At 43.9% G+C, this 20,366-nt stretch overlaps 1 protein-coding gene across 1 annotated transcript in view; it reads left to right on the forward strand.

The window, feature by feature from the left end:
* SLC5A2 (solute carrier family 5 member 2) overlaps positions 1–20,366 on the forward strand; it is a 95,566-nt gene that overhangs the window by 37,623 nt on the left and 37,577 nt on the right. The window contains exons 7-9 of the mRNA XM_044274674.1: positions 2,358–2,438; positions 5,471–5,679; positions 18,460–18,595. Coding sequence (XP_044130609.1) covers positions 2,358–2,438; positions 5,471–5,679; positions 18,460–18,595 — 426 coding nt within the window. The remainder of the gene's footprint in view (positions 1–2,357; positions 2,439–5,470; positions 5,680–18,459; positions 18,596–20,366) is intronic.

The raw sequence follows: 20,366 nt of genomic DNA on the forward strand, positions 1-20,366 counted from the left end.
ATATAATGTATCTCTGTAGGTGGCTACCTCCATCCTCCATGATATAATGTATCTCTGTAGGCGACCCCTCCATCCTCCATGATATCATGTATCTCTGTAGGAGACCCCCCCATCCTCCATGATATAATGTATCTCTGTAGGTGACCCCTCCATCCTCCATGATATCATGTATCTCTGTAGGAGACCCCCCCATCCTCCATGATATAATGTATCTCTGTAGGTGGCTACCTCCTTCCCCCTTCATGATATAATGTATCTCTGTAGGTGAACCCCCATCCTCCATGATATAATGTATCTCTGTAGGTGGCCCCTCCATCCTCCATGATATAATGTATCTCTGTAGGTGACCCCCCATCCTCCATGATATAATGTATCTCTGTAGGTGACCCCCCATCCTCCATGATATCATGTATCTCTGTAGGTGGCCCCTCCATCCTACATGATATAATGTATCTCTGTAGGTGGCCCCTCCATCCTCCATGATATAATGTATCTCTGTAGGTGGCCCCTCCATCCTCCATGATATAATGTATCTCTGTAGGTGAACCCCCATCCTCCATGATATCATGTATCTCTGTAGGTGACCCCCCCATCCTCCATGATATAATGTATCTCTGTAGGTGAACCCCCATCCTCCATGATATAATGTATCTCTGTAGGTGGCTACCTCCTTCCCCCTTCATGATATAATGTATCTCTGTAGGTGGCCCCTCCATCCTCCATGATATAATGTATCTCTGTAGGTGGCCCCTCCATCCTCCATGATATAATGTATCTCTGTAGGTGAACCCCCATCCTCCATGATATAATGTATCTCTGTAGGTGACCCCCCATCCTCCATGATATAATGTATCTCTGTAGGTGACCCCCCATCCTCCATGATATCATGTATCTCTGTAGGTGGCCCCTCCATCCTACATGATATAATGTATCTCTGTAGGTGGCCCCTCCATCCTCCATGATATAATGTATCTCTGTAGGTGATCCCTCCATCCTCCATGATATAATGTATCTCTGTAGGTGAACCCCCATCCTCCATGATATAATGTATCTCTGTAGGTGGCTACCTCCTTCCCCCTTCATGATATCATGTATCTCTGTAGGTGACCCCCTCCATCCTCCATGATATCATGTATCTCTGTAGGTGACCCCTCCATCCTCCATGATATAATGTATCTCTGTAGGTGAACCCCCATCCTCCATGATATAATGTATCTCTGTAGGTGAACCCCCATCCTCCATGATATAATGTATCTCTGTAGGTGAACCCCCATCCTCCATGATATAATGTATCTCTGTAGGTGAACCCCCATCCTCCATGATATAATGTATCTCTGTAGGTGAACCCCCATCCTCCATGATATAATGTATCTCTGTAGGTGAACCCCCCATCCTCCATGATATAATGTATCTCTGTAGGTGAACCCCCCCATCCTCCATGATATAATGTATCTCTGTAGGTGACCCCTCCATCCTCCATGATATAATGTATCTCTGTAGGTGACCCCCCCCATCCTCCATGATATAATGTATCTCTGTAGGTGACCCCCCATCCTCCATGATATAATGTATCTCTGTAGGTGAACCCCCATCCTCCATGATATAATGTATCTCTGTAGGTGACCCCCCCATCCTCCATGATATAATGTATCTCTGTAGGTGGCCCCCCCATCCTCCATGATATAATGTATCTCTGTAGGTGGCCCCTCCATCCTCCATGATATAATGTATCTCTGTAGGTGACCCCCCATCCTCCATGATATAATGTATTTCTGTAGGTGGCCCCCCCATCCTCCATGATATAATGTATCTCTGTAGGTGAACCCCCATCCTCCATGATATAATGTATCTCTGTAGGTGAACCCCCATCCTCCATGATATCATGTATCTCTGTAGGTGACCCCCCCATCCTCCATGATATCATGTATCTCTGTAGGTGACCCCCCATCCTCCATGATATAATGTATCTCTGTAGGTGACCCCTCCATCCTCCATGATATAATGTATCTCTGTAGGTGGCTACCTCCATCCTCCATGATATAATGTATCTCTGTAGGTGGCTACCTCCATCCTCCATGATATAATGTATCTCTGTAGGTGACCCCCCATCCTCCATGATATCATGTATCTCTGTAGGTGGCTACCCCCTTCATCCTCCATGATATCATGTATTTCTGTAGGTGGCCCCTCCTTCCCCCTCCATGATATAATGTATCTCTGTAGGTGACCCCCCATCCTCCATGATATAATGTATCTCTGTAGGTGACCCCCCCCCCCATCCTCCATGATATCATGTATTTCTCACAGTAGTCTAGTTTTGCTCATCTGTAAGGGGATTTCTCTCTGCTTTGCTGTAGGGGGCCTTGCTGCGCTCATGTACACAGATACCGTTCAGACATTTGTCATCATCGGTGGAGCTTGCGTTCTTGCTGGATATGGTGAGTTCACAGTCTGGATGTCCCTTCATCCCTGGTAGTTGTGTGTTGCTTAGGTCTCAGATGACAAGGTTGTTCACTGAGGAATCCTTCATTCGTTGCTGGTTTGTGCTCTTCAGTCTTCACCATAAATCCTGCAGATAATGATGGTGGCTTTTCCACTGGGCTGGGTCCTGATCACAGTATTGCTTTATGGCTGCAATAATGGAGATGAGGGCATCTAGACCTCCTTACACTGGGATCATTCACAGATTATTACCACAAACTAGAAAGTCGGTGGACAGGCTCTCTTACACACGAAGTCTCGGGAGAAATGTGCAATGTCTTTAGCATACAAGATTCTGTTTAACCTGTAAAATAGCAAAAATAGATTAAAATCTGATAAAATAGCAGCAAGGGTAGAAATATAACAATATAGATTAAAATCAGGCAATATAGCAGCAAAAATAGACAATATAGAAAAAGAGTCACAGCTCAATCAATAACAAATGTCAGAACGGGGACTTGTGATCTATAGAAGCTCGGTCTTCCTGGATGTATAGGACTGGCACAGATGGATCACATGCAAATAGACATTGATCCGTTTTAGTCACGATAGTAACTAGATTCCAAATGATCCAATATCTCGGATGGAAGGATAGATGGTAATATGTTGGTGAGTACTCACAGAAGAGCCAGATCGTTGGACTGTTCAGGTGTAATGACGTGGAACAGAGTAATAGATCTTACTTTTTGTTGCTTGACCGTGATGCCTACAGGTGTTCCCCTTCCCACAACCCTTGTGATGTTTATAAGGTTCTTGGGGAATCTGTAGTGATGTTTCACCCACGGTACATAAGCGTCCAAAGTCTCTCTCTGTAGTCGCCCAATAATGGGCACTTACCTCTCCAGGAGCCAGCGGATCTCAGTCATGTGGTGTCGGCATCTTGGTTTTCTGCTCCGTACCGTGCTCCTGGTGCCGACTTCTCGCGAGATTCTAAGGACGTCTCCTTTACTCGCGGAGTTTTACTGTAGTGAGAGGTAGTTCACTTGTTCCTGATGATTTTCTTCATTGCATGGCCATGCTTATTTAAAAAACAGATCTCATTTATTTTATTTTTTTAGCATGTAGGACAACCAGACGCGTTTCGAGGAGATTCACCTCCTCTTCCTCAGACTATGGAGACCAGGCCTTTTAAATCGGAGCTCTGTTGCAGTGAAAATGTGGGGTAGATCCCTGGATTCCAAATGAATAGGAACAGAGTCATTGTGGTTATGCTGTGTTTTTAATGCATTTTTTAGGGTACATAATATAGGGGTATTATAATCTAATATTGTATTCCATAAAAACATGAATACATAGAGCTTGATAGAAGTGAGAGGAGGTGATAAATGAGTGGGAGCCGCAAGCTATATTTATTCATGTTTTTATGGAATACAATATTAGATTATAATTCTAAATAAATACAAGTACTAATAATGGGGACATGTTCAAACTACGAGTACGCTTGACGTTTGACTATAGGTTTGCTTTACTGGCAAAGTTTCCACCAATGTTGATGACAATATTGGCAAGAATGAATGACATATTTTCTGAAAAATCCATCGAACATTATTAGATACATTTTTAGCATAAAAAACGCAGCATAACCGCAATGACTCTGTTCCTATTAATTTAGAATCCAGGGATCTACCCCACATTTTGGCTGCAACGGAGCTCCGATTTCTGACTATTTCAGCTTGTTTTGAGTGGCTCACCTGTAACCATGTATCGGGGGCTCCGAATCTCAGTAAGTGTAAAGTCTGCAGTATAATGTAGAGACTCCTCATCAGGTCTTATGCAGAAATGTAAAAATCTATGTATAAGGAGGGTATACGGGTACTTATTGGAGTTCCCACACAGACATAAATCCAATACAAACTTGATTGCATTGGTGCAATTGTGCAAAAAAAGTGCATGTGCAGCAAAAGGATAAATAGTTAAAAGTTGTGAAGTAAATCGATGAGAAATAAGGAGGTAAAGAGGTAAAAATAAAAAAAGGAATGAGTGTCCAGTCTAGTTGGCGAGTTGATCCTGGTGCTGATGAATTAATTAGTGTTGATGATCAAAAAGTAGATAAAATATGTGTAAAATAAGAAAAATGTGACCCAGAGAGTCCAATGCCTTCTCCTAGAGACTTGTGTTCTTCTATGGTGACAAATGGCTGCCATTTATATTGCACAATGTCCCAATGGGTCAGTAGTGGGTAATAGAGTTAGGTAAGTATAACTTCCAGGCAGAGGGTTGTCAGGTCAGCCGTGGCATCCCACGTGGCTGCCGATAACAACTTCACCTGCCGTTACCTGTATGATGTCTTCACGGCTATCCTGCTTGTAGTCACCCTTGTAAAATCGGACAGGCGCGTGACTAAGACGTCAGTCTTTCAGCGTCCCACCTGTGTAGTGGCGATCCTGTACTGGACAATCCGCGGGCAGGTTTTGCCGCGGTGATTGGAAGCGCTGCCAAGAAGAAACAGATGAAATAATGCGGGAATATTCATATGTAGAGTGCGGGCAAAAGTCCTTATGAGACCATCTGTGCCAGTCCTATACATCCAGGAGGACCGAGCTTCGACAGATCACAAGTCCCCGTTCTGACATTTGTTACTGATTGAGCTGTGACTCTCTTTGCTATATTGTCTATTTTTGCTGCTATTTTATCAGATTTTAATCTATTTTTGCTATTTTACAGATAAACAGAATCTTGTATGCTAAAGACAGTCCTATCTGCACATTTCTCCCGAGACTTCGTGTGTAAGAGAGCCTGTCCACCGACTTTCTAGCAACCTTGACACTTTCATACTTTGAATAGGGTGATTCAATAGGACAAGAGCACCTTACCAGGGTGACGGGGGAGCCAACTCACTTTAGAGTCACTATTACCACAAACTAGTTTTTTATTTTGAGGCCCGGTAATTTGTGATTTTTTGAGGTTTTAGGTGACTTCTGATGGCAACAACTTAACTGGTGCCTTGAAACCTATTGTTTCCTTACTCCGTGTTCTATTTCTGTTGTAGCTTTTCTGCAGATTGGAGGCTATAATGCACTCATGGAGAAATATATGAACGCTACTCCAAGTATTCTGGCTAATGTGTCTGCTCATTGTGCATCCCCACGGCCAGATGCCCTCCACCTCTTACGTGATGCCTACTCTGGGGACTTGCCATGGCCCGCTCTGATAGTAGGACTGAGCATTGTTTCCACATGGTACTGGTGCAGCGACCAAGTGAGTCCTCCATTTTCTGTCTTCGGCGTCTGGTCAGCATGCAATCCATTCTTTAGGCCTCTTTGGCAGTAGGATTCAGCTACTCTTCTGCTTGGGCTGTCCTCTAGAGAAGAGCGAATTAGTGTTCCAACAAACCCTAACCCTAAATTCCCCAGATTTTGTCCGGCAGATCAACCTGAAACTTTTTAGGTTTGGTAATACAATACAGGAATGTCAGGAATACGTAAGGGTTTCAATCGAAAGAAAAGGCGAGAATTATCGTTGAGGAGAAAGCAGGATGACGTGGAGGTGACTTTGGAGTCTGACACCATGCCGTGGAGCCAGGGGTCACAGCGTTCCTCCTGCTCCTCCTACTTGCAGCCCCAGAGCAGACCTTCAGTGGAGTCCCCTCAGTATTCACTGCCTCTTCTTAGTGGGGTACCTTCCTTTCCCTAAGAAGTGGCAAGAAAACCACGCCCTAGAATAGATAGTCAAGACCAGGCATCCTCAAACTGCGGCCCTCCAGCTGTTGTAAAACTACAACTCCCACAATGCCCTGCTATAGGCTGATACCTGTAGGCTGTTCGGGCATGCTGGGAGTTGTAGTTTTGCAACAGCTGGAGGGCCGCAGTTTGAGGATGCCTGGTCAAGACAGTCTCCTTGTTGACGACTTGTGTGAGAGAAGTCACCATTTGGGCTGCCCTGAGGAGAAGGTTGGGGAGGAGGTAGGGGGACCCCATGCACAGCTGTGATGGTGGTGGTGGTGGTAGTAGTGGCACCCATAGCCATGGTATTGGTGTTGGGGGGGCAGCAGTAAGGGCAAATACAGACCTGGGAATGGGGAGGGGGCCAAAGAACCCACCATGACATCACTACAGTCTGATAGAAACGGCAGGGAGGGTGAGGACTCTGATGACCATTGTGTGCTGGACTCGACCTGGTAGTCGGATCGGGTTGCTCTGGAAGTGGCAACATCAGAGGAGGAGGGTTATGGCGGCAGCAATAAAGCGCAGAGGCCATGTACCTCCCAAAGAACAGCCAGAGCCATGTTTGCTTCAGGATCTAGTGATGCCACTGATGCTGTGGATGGGTTAGTCCCACAACATGCCAGCGCTAAGCCCTGCTCGGCTGCCTTTACCGCTGCTGCACAAGTATCTCCCATCTTTCAGTTTTCTCCATGCTGCTGGAAGACTGAAGCATTCTCATGTGCAAGCTGCGCAAGAGCAAAATAAGACATGGGCAGGCACCAGAACTCTATGGAACCACATGAAGTGGCATCACCCTATCCCGTGGGCAAACAGAGGTGGTAGCCAGCTACTCCTTCTCCTGATCCCCCTTGTGGTAGCCAGGCCACATCCACAGGCAGTACCGTGTCTTTCACATAGTCGTCCTCACTTTCTGGCTGTCCGCTGAGACTTCTCCTGCACTCCATCGTCAGACATCGATAACGGAATGCGTAGCCAAGAAACAACTCTACATGCCCAGCAAGCTGATGGCGCGCAAGCTTCACCCCCACCTGGCACTGCAGTTGCTGCAGTACCATTTAGTCAAGTCTGCTGCCTTTATGCAGTTAATGGGGTGCGCTCAGGCTCGCTGGAAGATTCCTAGACAGCATTTCTTCTCCCAAAAAGCCATCCCTGACTTATACTCTCACACCATGGTGGAAACAGCAGCCGTTACAGGCAGGGACAGTACATGGCTTTCACGGCCCACTGGGTCAATGTGTTTTGTGACAGCAGTGAAGCAGCACCTCAGAAACGAGGCCAGGTCCTTTTTACCCCACGCCCCCACCACCACCACCACAATTGTGTCGGCTTGGTTCTCACACCAAGGACTTGTCCTTCTCTTCCATGGACACGTTTTGTCATGTGCTGTTGAAGCTGGAAGAGAGTAGCCACACCGGCGAGCAGTTGCTTAAGTACATCAAGCAGCAAACATCCCCAGGATGTCCCCCCGCCGACTTCAACTGGGCAAGAAGGTCAACGACAATGGGTGCAAAATCCTGTCCGCCCTGAACCTGGGCTATAGCTCCCTGTATGGCTCACGTCATCAACCTAGTATTGTAGCGCTTTCTAAATCGGTACACTGGCTTGCACAAGGTCTGGCAAAGTCCAGGGGACTGTCCAAGCACTTCAGCCGCTCTCATGTGGCGAGGAGCGCTCTCCTGGACCTGCAGCCACAGAACGGCCTGCCGCTACACCGCTCAATCCACAACGTGCCCGCTCGGTAGAATTCAACATTGCACATGCTCGAGCGTCTCTGTACGAGCAGCAGAAAGCCGTGGATGATTGTGCACCAGACCGCCTCAGCAGGGAGCGTGTGTTGCTTCGTGGTCAGGCAGTGGCAGCTCATCCGGGTGCTGAAACCCTTCGAAGGGGGCACATCGTTTGTCAGCAGGGAGAACTGCGGCATGAACAATGTCACCCCCTCATATTTATCTTAGAACACTACTACTCCCACCACCACTACTACTACTATTAATACTACCAACACCACTACTATTATTACTACCACCACTACTACTATTAATACTACCACCACCAATACTATTACTACCACCACCACTACTTAATACTACCACTACTACCACCACCACTACTACAATTACTATTACCACCACTACTATTACTACCACCACTACCTCTACTACTCCCACCACTACTACTACTATTAATACTACCACCACCACTACTATTATTACTACCACTACTACTACTACTACTACTATTAATACTACCACCACCACCTCTACTACTACCACCACCACTACTTACTACTACCACTACTACTATTACTACCACCACTACTATTACTACCACCACTACTATTACTACCACCACTACTATTACTACCACCACTACTATTACTACCACCACTACTTATTACTAACACCACTACTATTACTACCACCACTACTATTACTACCACCACTACTATTACTACCACCACTACTAACACTACCACCACTACTTACTACTACCACCACTACTACTATTACCACCACTACTATTACTACTATTAATACCACCACTACCTCTAATACTACCACCACTACCTCTACTACTTACTACTACTACTACCACCACCACTACTACAATTACTATTACTACTACCACCACTACTATTACTACCACCACTACCTCTACTACTACTACCACCACTACTACTACCACCACTACTATTACTACTACCACTACAACTACTACCACCACTACTAACATCACTACTTACTACTACCACTACTACCACCACTACTACTATTACCACCACTACTATTACTACTATTAATACCACCACTACCTCTACCACTACCACCACTACTACTTACTACTACCACTACTACCACCACCACAACTACAATTACTATTACTACTACCACCACTACTATTACTACCACCACTACCTCTACTACTACTACTACTACCACCACTACTACTACCACTACAACTACTACCACCACTACTAACATCACTACTTACTACTACTACCACCACTACTACTATTACCACCACTACTATTACTACTATTAATACCACCACTACCTCTACTACTACCACCACTACTACTACTTACTACTACCTCTACTACTACCACCACTACTACTTACTACTACCACCACCACTACTACAATTACTACTACTACCACTACTACTACTACCACCACTACTACTACTACCACCACTACTATTACTACTACCACTACAACTACTACCACCACTACTAACATCACTACTTACTACTACCACTACTACTACCACCACTACCTCTACTACTCCCACCACTACTCCCACTATTAATACTACCACCACCACTACTATTATTACTACCACTACTACTACTACTACTACTATTAATACTACCACCACCACCTCTACTACTACCACCACCACCACTTACTACTACCACTACTACTACCACCACTACTACCACTACCACCACTACTATTACTACCACCACTACTACTATTACCACCACTACTATTAATACCACCACTACCTCTAATACTACCACCACTACCTCTACTACTACTACTACTACTACTACCACCACTACTACTTACTACTACTACCACCACCACTACTACTACAATTACTATTACTACTACCACCACTACTATTACTACCACCACTACCTCTACTACTACTACTACCACCACTACTATTACTACTACCACTACAACTACTACCACCACTACTAATATCACTACTTACTACTACCACTACTACTACCACCACTACTACTATTACCACCACTACTATTACTACTATTAATACCACCACTACCTCTAATACTACCACCACTACCTCTACTACTACCACCACTACTACTTACTACTACCACTACTCCCACCACCACTACTACAATTATTATTACTACTACCACCACTACTATTACTACCACCACTACCTCTACTACTACTACTACCGCTACAACTACAACTACTACCACCACTACTAACATCACTACTTACTACCACCACTACTACTATTACCACCACTACTATTACTACTATTAATACCACCACTACCTCTACTACTACCACCACTACTACTTACTACTACCACTACTACCACCACCACTACTACAATTACTACTACTACCACTACTATTACTACTACCACTACAACTACTACCACCACTACTAACATCACTACTACTACTACCACTACTACTACCACCACTACTACTATTACCACTACTACTACCACCACTACTACTATTACCACTACTACTATTACTACTATTAATACCACCACTACCTCTAATACTACCACCACTACCTCTAATACTACCACCACTACCTCTACTACTACCACCACTACTACTACTACCACCACTACTATTACTACCACCACCACTACTTACTACTATTACTACCACCACTTCCCCTACTACTACCACCACTACTACAATTACTATTACTACTACCACCACTACTATTACTACCTCTACTATTACCACCACTACTACTACTACCACCACTACTAACATAACTACTTACTACTACCACCACTACTACAATTACTACTACCACCACTACTATTACTACCTCTACTACTACCACCACTACTATTACTACTACTATTACTACTACCAACACTACTATTACTACCACGACTACTAACATCACTACTTACTACTACCACGACTACTACTACCACCACTACTAACATAACTACTTAATACTACCACTACTACTATTACTACTACCACCACTACTATTACTACCACTAACCCTATATGTCTTGAAATGGTCGCTGTCACTCGCTATGCACTCTATTTGAGAGGTCAATTACCTCAAAAATACTCTGTTAGGTATCAAGTGCACGATACTGTAGATCCACTGAGAGAATGATGGCACTACTCCTCGAAAGGATGTGTAATAGCGCCACCGCTCCCTAGGTGTAATGCACTGTGGTGTGATCCCTAATGGTGAACTGATGGTGTCCCTTTGGACCCTTTATATAAGGGTTCCTATTGTAAGTGGGTAAGGTTTGTTCTTATATCCCTATATAACAGACATCCATCATTCATTCACACCCTCCAACACACAGGGAGAGCAGAGCTGGATAGCCTCCGGAGCTGCACTCAGTATCTAATAAGCTGGACACAGGTCGCAACCCTATACTGTAACCTGCCTAAAATGCATGAACTATCACTACCCCACCCAACATGTTTCGCCGCAAGGCAGCTTCATCAGGGGCGTTGGGGTAATAGCCACTACTACTTCCCCCTTCCCTTTCCACATCCGCTGCTGCTACTACTACTACTAACCACTACTATTACTACTATTAATACCACCACTACCTCTAATACTACCACCACTACCTCTAATACTACCACCACTACCTCTACTACTACCACCACTACTACTACTACCACCACTACTATTACTACCACCACCACTACTTACTACTATTACTACCACCACTTCCCCTACTACTACCACCACTACTACAATTACTATTACTACTACCACCACTACTATTACTACCTCTACTATTACCACCACTACTACTACTACCACCACTACTAACATAACTACTTACTACTACTATTACTACTACTACCACCACTACTACAATTACTACTACCACCACTACTATTACTACCTCTACTACTACCACCACTACTATTACTACTACTATTACTACTACCAACACTACTATTACTACCACGACTACTAACATCACTACTTACTACTACCACGACTACTACTACCACCACTACTAACATAACTACTTAATACTACCACTACTACTATTACTACTACCACCACTACTATTACTACCACTAACCCTATATGTCTTGAAATGGTCGCTGTCACTCGCTATGCACTCTATTTGAGAGGTCAATTACCTCAAAAATACTCTGTTAGGTATCAAGTGCACGATACTGTAGATCCACTGAGAGAATGATGGCACTACTCCTCGAAAGGATGTGTAATAGCGCCACCGCTCCCTAGGTGTAATGCACTGTGGTGTGATCCCTAATGGTGAACTGATGGTGTCCCTTTGGACCCTTTATATAAGGGTTCCTATTGTAAGTGGGTAAGGTTTGTTCTTATATCCCTATATAACAGACATCCAATATTCATTCACACCCTCCAACACACAGGGAGAGCAGAGCTGGATAGCCTCCGGAGCTGCACTCAGTATCTAATAAGCTGGACACAGGTCGCAACCCTATACTGTAACCTGCCTAAAATGCATGAACTATCACTACCCCACCCAACATGTTTCGCCGCAAAGCAGCTTCATCAGGGGCGTTGGGGTAATAGCCACTACTACTTCCCCCTTCCCTTTCCACATCCGCTGCTGCTACTACTACTACTAACCACTACTATTACTACTATTAATACCACCACTACCTCTAATACTACCACCACTACCTCTAATACTACCACCACTACCTCTACTACTACCACCACTACCTCTAATACTACCACCACTACCTCTAATACTACCACCACTACCTCTAATACTACCACCACTACTTCTAATACTACCACCACTACCTCTAATACTACCACCACTACCTCTAATACTACCACCACTACCTCTAATACTACCACCACTACCTCTACTACTACCACCACTACTACTACTACCACCACTACTATTACTACCACCACCACTACTTACTACTATTACTACCACCACTTCCCCTACTACTACTACCACCACTACTACAATTACTATTACTACTACCACCACTACTATTACTACCTCTACTATTACCACCACTACTACTACTACCACCACTACTAACATAACTACTTACTACTACTATTACTACTACTACCACCACTACTACAATTACTACTACCACCACTACTATTACTACCTCTACTACTACCACCACTACTATTACTACTACTATTACTACTACCAACACTACTATTACTACCACGACTACTAACATCACTACTTACTACCACCACTACTAACATAACTACTTAATACTACCACTACTACTATTACTACTACCACCACTACTATTACTACCACTAACCCTATATGTCTTGAAATGGTCGCTGTCACTCGCTATGCACTCTATTTGAGAGGTCAATTACCTCAAAAATACTCTGTTAGGTATCAAGTGCACGATACTGTAGATCCACTGAGAGAATGATGGCACTACTCCTCGAAAGGATGTGTAATAGCGCCACCGCTCCCTAGGTGTAATGCACTGTGGTGTGATCCCTAATGGTGAACTGATGGTGTCCCTTTGGACCCTTTATATAAGGGTTCCTATTGTAAGTGGGTAAGGTTTGTTCTTATATCCCTATGTAACAGACATCCATCATTCATTCACACCCTCCAACACACAGGGAGAGCAGAGCTGGATAGCCTCCGGAGCTGCACTCAGTATCTAATAAGCTGGACACAGGTCGCAACCCTATACTGTAACCTGCCTAAAATGCATGAACTATCAGTACCCCACCCAACATGTTTCGCCGCAAAGCAGCTTCATCAGGGGCGTTGGGGTAATAGCCACTACTACTTCCCCCTTCCCTTTCCACATCCGCTGCTGCTACTACTACTAACCACTACTACTACTACCGCTATTACTACTACTACCACCACTACCACTATTACTACTACTACGACTACCACCACCACCACTACCACTACCACTACTATTACTACCACCACTACTTACTATTACCACTACTACTATTACTACTACTACCACCACCACTACTATTAATACCACCACTACTACTTACTACTACCACTACTACCACCACTACTACTTACTACTACCACTACTACCACCACTACAATTACTATTACTACTACCACCACTACTATTACTACCACCACTACCTCTACTACTACTACCACCACTACTATTACTACCACCACTACTATTACTACCACCACTACTATTACTACCACCACTACTACTACCACCACAACTACTACCACCACTACTAACATCACTACTTACTATTACCACCACTACTACTATTACTACTACCACCACTACTATTACTACTATTAATACCACCACTACCTCTACTACTACCACCACCACTACCTCTACTACCACCACTACTATTACTACCACCACCACTACTTACTACTATTACTACCACCACTTCCTCTACTACTACCACCACTACTACAATTACTATTACTACTACCACCACTACTATTACTACCTCTACTATTATCACCACTACTACTACTACCACCACTACACTTACTACCACCACCACTACTATTACTACCACCACTACTAACACTACCACCACTACTTACTACTACCACCACTACTACTATTACCACCACTACTATTACTACTATTAATACCACCACTACCTCTAATACTACCACCACTACCTCTACCACTACCTCTACTACTACCACCACTACTAACATCACTACTTACTACTACCACTACTACCACCACTACTACTATTACCACCACTACTATTACTACTATTAATACCACCACTACCTCTAATACTACCACCACTACCTCTACCACTACCACCACTACTACTTACTACTACCACTACTACCACCACCACAACTACAATTACTATTACTACTACCACCACTACTATTACTACCACCACTACCTCTACTACTACTACTACCACCACTACTACTACCACTACAACTACTACCACCACTACTAACATCACTACTTACTACTACTACCACCACTACTACTATTACCACCACTACTATTACTACTATTAATACCACCACTACCTCTACTACTACCACCACTACTACTTACTACTACCTCTACTACTACCACCACTACTACTTACTACTACCACTACTACCACCACCACTACTAAAATTACTACTACTACCACCACTACTACTACTACCACCACTACTATTACTACTACCACTACAACTACTACCACCACTACTAACATCACTACTTACTACTACCACTACTACTACCACCACTACCTCTACTACTCCCACCACTACTCCCACTATTAATACTACCACCACCACTACTATTATTACTACTACTACTACTACTATTAATACTACCACCACCACCTCTACTACTACCACCACCACTTACTACTACCACTACTACTACCACCAATACTACCACTACTATTACTACCACCACTACTATTACTACCACCACTACTACTATTACCACCACTACTATTACTACTATTAATACCACCACTACCTCTAATACTACCACCACTACCTCTACTACTACTACTACCACCACTACTACTTACTACTACTACCACCACTACTACTTACTACTACTACCACCACCACTACTACTACAATTACTATTACTACTAACTTCACTACTATTACTACCACCACTACCTCTACTACTACTACTACCACCACTACTATTACTACTACCACTACTACCACCACTACTAACATCACCACTACTACTATTACCACCACTACTATTACTACTATTAATACCACCACTACCTCTAATACTACCACCACTACCTCTACTACTACCACCACTACTACTTACTACTACCACTACTCCCACCACCACTACTACAATTATTACTACTACCACTACAACTACTACCACCACTACTAACATCACTACTTACTACTACCACTACTACTACCACCACTACCTCTACTACTCCCACCACTACTCCCACTATTAATACTACCACCACCACTACTATTATTACTACTACTACTACTACTATTAATACTACCACCACCACCTCTACTACTACCACCACCACTTACTACTACCACTACTACTACCACCAATACTACCACTACTATTACTACCACCACTACTATTACTACCACCACTACTACTATTACCACCACTACTATTACTACTATTAATACCACCACTACCTCTAATACTACCACCACTACCTCTACTACTACTACTACCACCACTACTACTTACTACTACTACCACCACTACTACTTACTACTACTACCACCACCACTACTACTACAATTACTATTACTACTAACTTCACTACTATTACTACCACCACTACCTCTACTACTACTACTACCACCACTACTATTACTACTACCACTACAACTACTACCACCACTACTAACATCACCACTACTACTATTACCACCACTACTATTACTACTATTAATACCACCACTACCTCTAATACTACCACCACTACCTCTACTACTACCACCACTACTACTTACTACTACCACTACTCCCACCACCACTACTACAATTACTACTACTACCACTACTATTACTACTACCACTACAACTACTACCACCACTACTAACATCACTACTACTACTACCACTACTACCACCACTACTACTATTACCACTACTACTATTACTACCACCACTACTATTACTACTATTAATACCACCACTACCTCTAATACTACCACCACTACCTCTAATACTACCACCACTACCTCTACTACTACTACCACCACTACTATTACTACCACCACCACTACTTACTACTATTACTACCACCACTTCCCCTACTACTACCACCACTACTACAATTACTATTACTACTACCACCACTACTATTACTACCTCTACTATTACCACCACTACTACTACTACCACCACTACTAACATAACTACTTACTACTACTATTACTACTACTACCACCACTACTACAATTACTACTACCACCACTACTATTACTACCTCTACTACTACCACCACTACTATTACTACTACTATTACTACTACCAACACTACTATTACTACCACGACTACTAACATCACTACTTACTACTACCACGACTACTACTACCACCACTACTAACATAACTACTTAATACTACCACTACTACTATTACTACTACCACCACTACTATTACTACCACTAACCCTATATGTCTTGAAATGGTCGCTGTCACTCGCTATGCACTCTATTTGAGAGGTCAATTACCTCAAAAATACTCTGTTAGGTATCAAGTGCACGATACTGTAGATCCACTGAGAGAATGATGGCACTACTCCTCGAAAGGATGTGTAATAGCGCCACCGCTCCCTAGGTGTAATGCACTGTGGTGTGATCCCTAATGGTGAACTGATGGTGTCCCTTTGGACCCTTTATATAAGGGTTCCTATTGTAAGTGGGTAAGGTTTGTTCTTATATCCCTATGTAACAGACATCCATCATTCATTCACACCCTCCAACACACAGGGAGAGCAGAGCTGGATAGCCTCCGGAGCTGCACTCAGTATCTAATAAGCTGGACACAGGTCGCAACCCTATACTGTAACCTGCCTAAGATGCATGAACTATCAGTACCCCACCCAACATGTTTCGCCGCAAAGCAGCTTCATCAGGGGCGTTGGGGTAATAGCCACTACTACTTCCCCCTTCCCTTTCCACATCCGCTGCTGCTACTACTACTAACCACTACTACTACCGCTATTACTACTACTACCACCACTACCACTATTACTACTACTACTACCACCACCACCACCACTACTATTACCACCACTACTACTACTTCCACTACTACCACCGCTATTACTACTACTACCACCACCACTACTACTACTTCCACTACTACCACCGCTATTGCTGCTACTACTACTACCGCTATTACTACTACTACCACCACTACCACTATTACTACTACTACGACTACTACCACCACCACTATTACCACCACTACTACTACCACCACCACTACTACTACTACTACCACCACTACTACTACTTCCACTACTACTACCACCACTACTGCTACTACTACTTCCACTACTACTACTACCACCGCTATTACTACTACTACTTCCACTACTATTACTACCACCGCTATTACTACTACTACTTCCACTACTATTACTACCACCGCTATCACTACTACTACTTCCACTACTACCACCGCTATTACTAATACTACTTCCACTACTACTACCACCGCTATTACTAATACTACTTCCACTACTACTACTACCACCGCTATTACTACTACTTCCACTACTACTACTACCGCTATTACTACTACTACTTCCACTACTACTACTACCGCTATTACTACTACTACTTCCACTACTACTACCACTACTAGCTTAGAGGGTGGTAAAAATTCATAATAAGATTAATGAAAAGAGAACACGTTTTCCTCTAGTCCTTGGAGATTAGACGGGTTTTATACAAATCTGGTTCAGGTCAAACTGAGCTTTTTAAAAACCTTGTTGAACTGAACCGAACCTCTACAGATTCACCCATCTCTGCACTGTGCATTTTGGGCAGTAAAGCAGGGTAAAGGGATGATACTGTGCTGAGTAGGATGATGCTCCAGATCACCCGTATCGCCCTCTTGTTTCAGGTGATTGTTCAGCGCTGTTTGGCCGCCCGTTCTTTAACACATGTTAAATTAGGGTGCGTGTTATGTGGTTATTTGAAGATTCTTCCCATGTTCCTCATGGTTATGCCCGGCATGATCAGCAGGGTCTTGTATCCAGGTAAGATCTGTGTATCACATGGGGAACACAGCTAAATAAATAATTGAAGTTATACAACCCAAATTCCCAAAAAGTTGGGGCCCCAAGATTCCATAGACACATATTTTCTTCACAGCAGAGCATAGAACATATGTGAGATGATAGAAGGAGACAGTTTATCAGTTTATGAAAAAAATGACCTAATTTAGAACTTGACAGCAGCAACGCAGCTCAAAAAAAGATGGGACAGGAACAACAAAAGGCTGGAAAAGTAAGTGAAGCTAATAAAAAACAGCTGAAGGAGCAATTGGGTATAAAAAAAAGTACATGTTAGAGCGGCAGAGTCTCTCAGAAGCAAAGATGGGTTAGATGTCCACCAATCTGTGAAAAATCATGAAACAGTTTCAGAAAAATGTAGTTTGAATATCCCACCATCTACAGCACATAATATCATCAAAGCTTCCGACAATCTGCAGAAATCCTTGAGCGCAACGAACAAGTCCGATGGTCAGTACTGGAGTGGATACTAAACAGGCATAACGTATACCAGAAATCACTGCGTGGGCTGAAGAAAACAAGGAACACGTCCAGAAAACACTGTGCAGGCTGAGGAACATATCCAAAAATCAGTACATTAACTGAGGAACACATCCAGAAGTCACTTTGCCGGCTGAGGAATACAACCCGAAATCACTGTGTGGGCTGAGGAACACATCCTGAAATTACTGTGCAAGCTGAGGAACACGTCCAGAAATCACTGTGTGGGCTGAGGAACACGTCCAGAAATCACTGTGTGGGCTGAGGAACACGTCCAGAAATCACTGTGTGGGCTGAGGAACACGTCCAGAAATCACTGTGTGGGCTGAGGAACACATCCTGAAATTACTGTGCAAGCTGAGGAACACGTCCAGAAATCACTGTGTGGGCTGAGGAACACGTCCAGAAATCACTGTGTGGGCTGAGGAACACGTCCAGAAATCACTGTGTGGGCTGAGGAACACGTCCAGAAATCACTGTGTGGGCTGAGGAACACGTCCAGAAATCACTGTGTGGGCTGAGGAACACGTCCAGAAATCACTGTGTGGGCTGAGGAACACGTCCAGAAATCACTGTGTGGGCTGAGGAACACGTCCAGAAATCACTGTGTGGGCTGAGGAACACGTCCAGAAATCACTGTGTGGGCTGAGGAACACGTCCAGAAATCACTGTGTGGGCTGAGGAACACGTCCAGAAATCACTGTGTGGGCTGAGGAACACGTCCAGAAATCACTGTGTGGGCTGAGGAACACGTCCAGAAATCACTGTGTGGGCTGAGGAACACGTCCAGAAATCACTGTGTGGGCTGAGGAACACGTCCAGAAATCACTGTGTGGGCTGAGGAACACGTCCAGAAATCACTGTGTGGGCTGAGGAACACGTCCAGAAATCACTGTGTGGGCTGAGGAACACGTCCAGAAATCACTGTGTGGGCTGAGGAACACGTCCAGAAATCACTGTGTGGGCTGAGGAACACGTCCAGAAATCACTGTGTGGGCTGAGGAACACGTCCAGAAATCACTGTGTGGGCTGAGGAACACGTCCAGAAATCACTGTGTGGGCTGAGGAACACGTCCAGAAATCACTGTGTGGGCTGAGGAACACGTCCAGAAATCACTGTGTGGGCTGAGGAACACGTCCAGAAATCACTGTGTGGGCTGAGGAACACGTCCAGAAATCACTGTGTGGGCTGAGGAACACGTCCAGAAATCACTGTGTGGGCTGAGGAACACGTCCAGAAATCACTGTGTGGGCT

The sequence above is a fragment of the Bufo gargarizans genome, unplaced genomic scaffold (genome assembly GCF_014858855.1).
Source record: "Bufo gargarizans isolate SCDJY-AF-19 unplaced genomic scaffold, ASM1485885v1 original_scaffold_1966_pilon, whole genome shotgun sequence".
Classification (NCBI taxonomy): domain Eukaryota; kingdom Metazoa; phylum Chordata; class Amphibia; order Anura; family Bufonidae; genus Bufo; species Bufo gargarizans.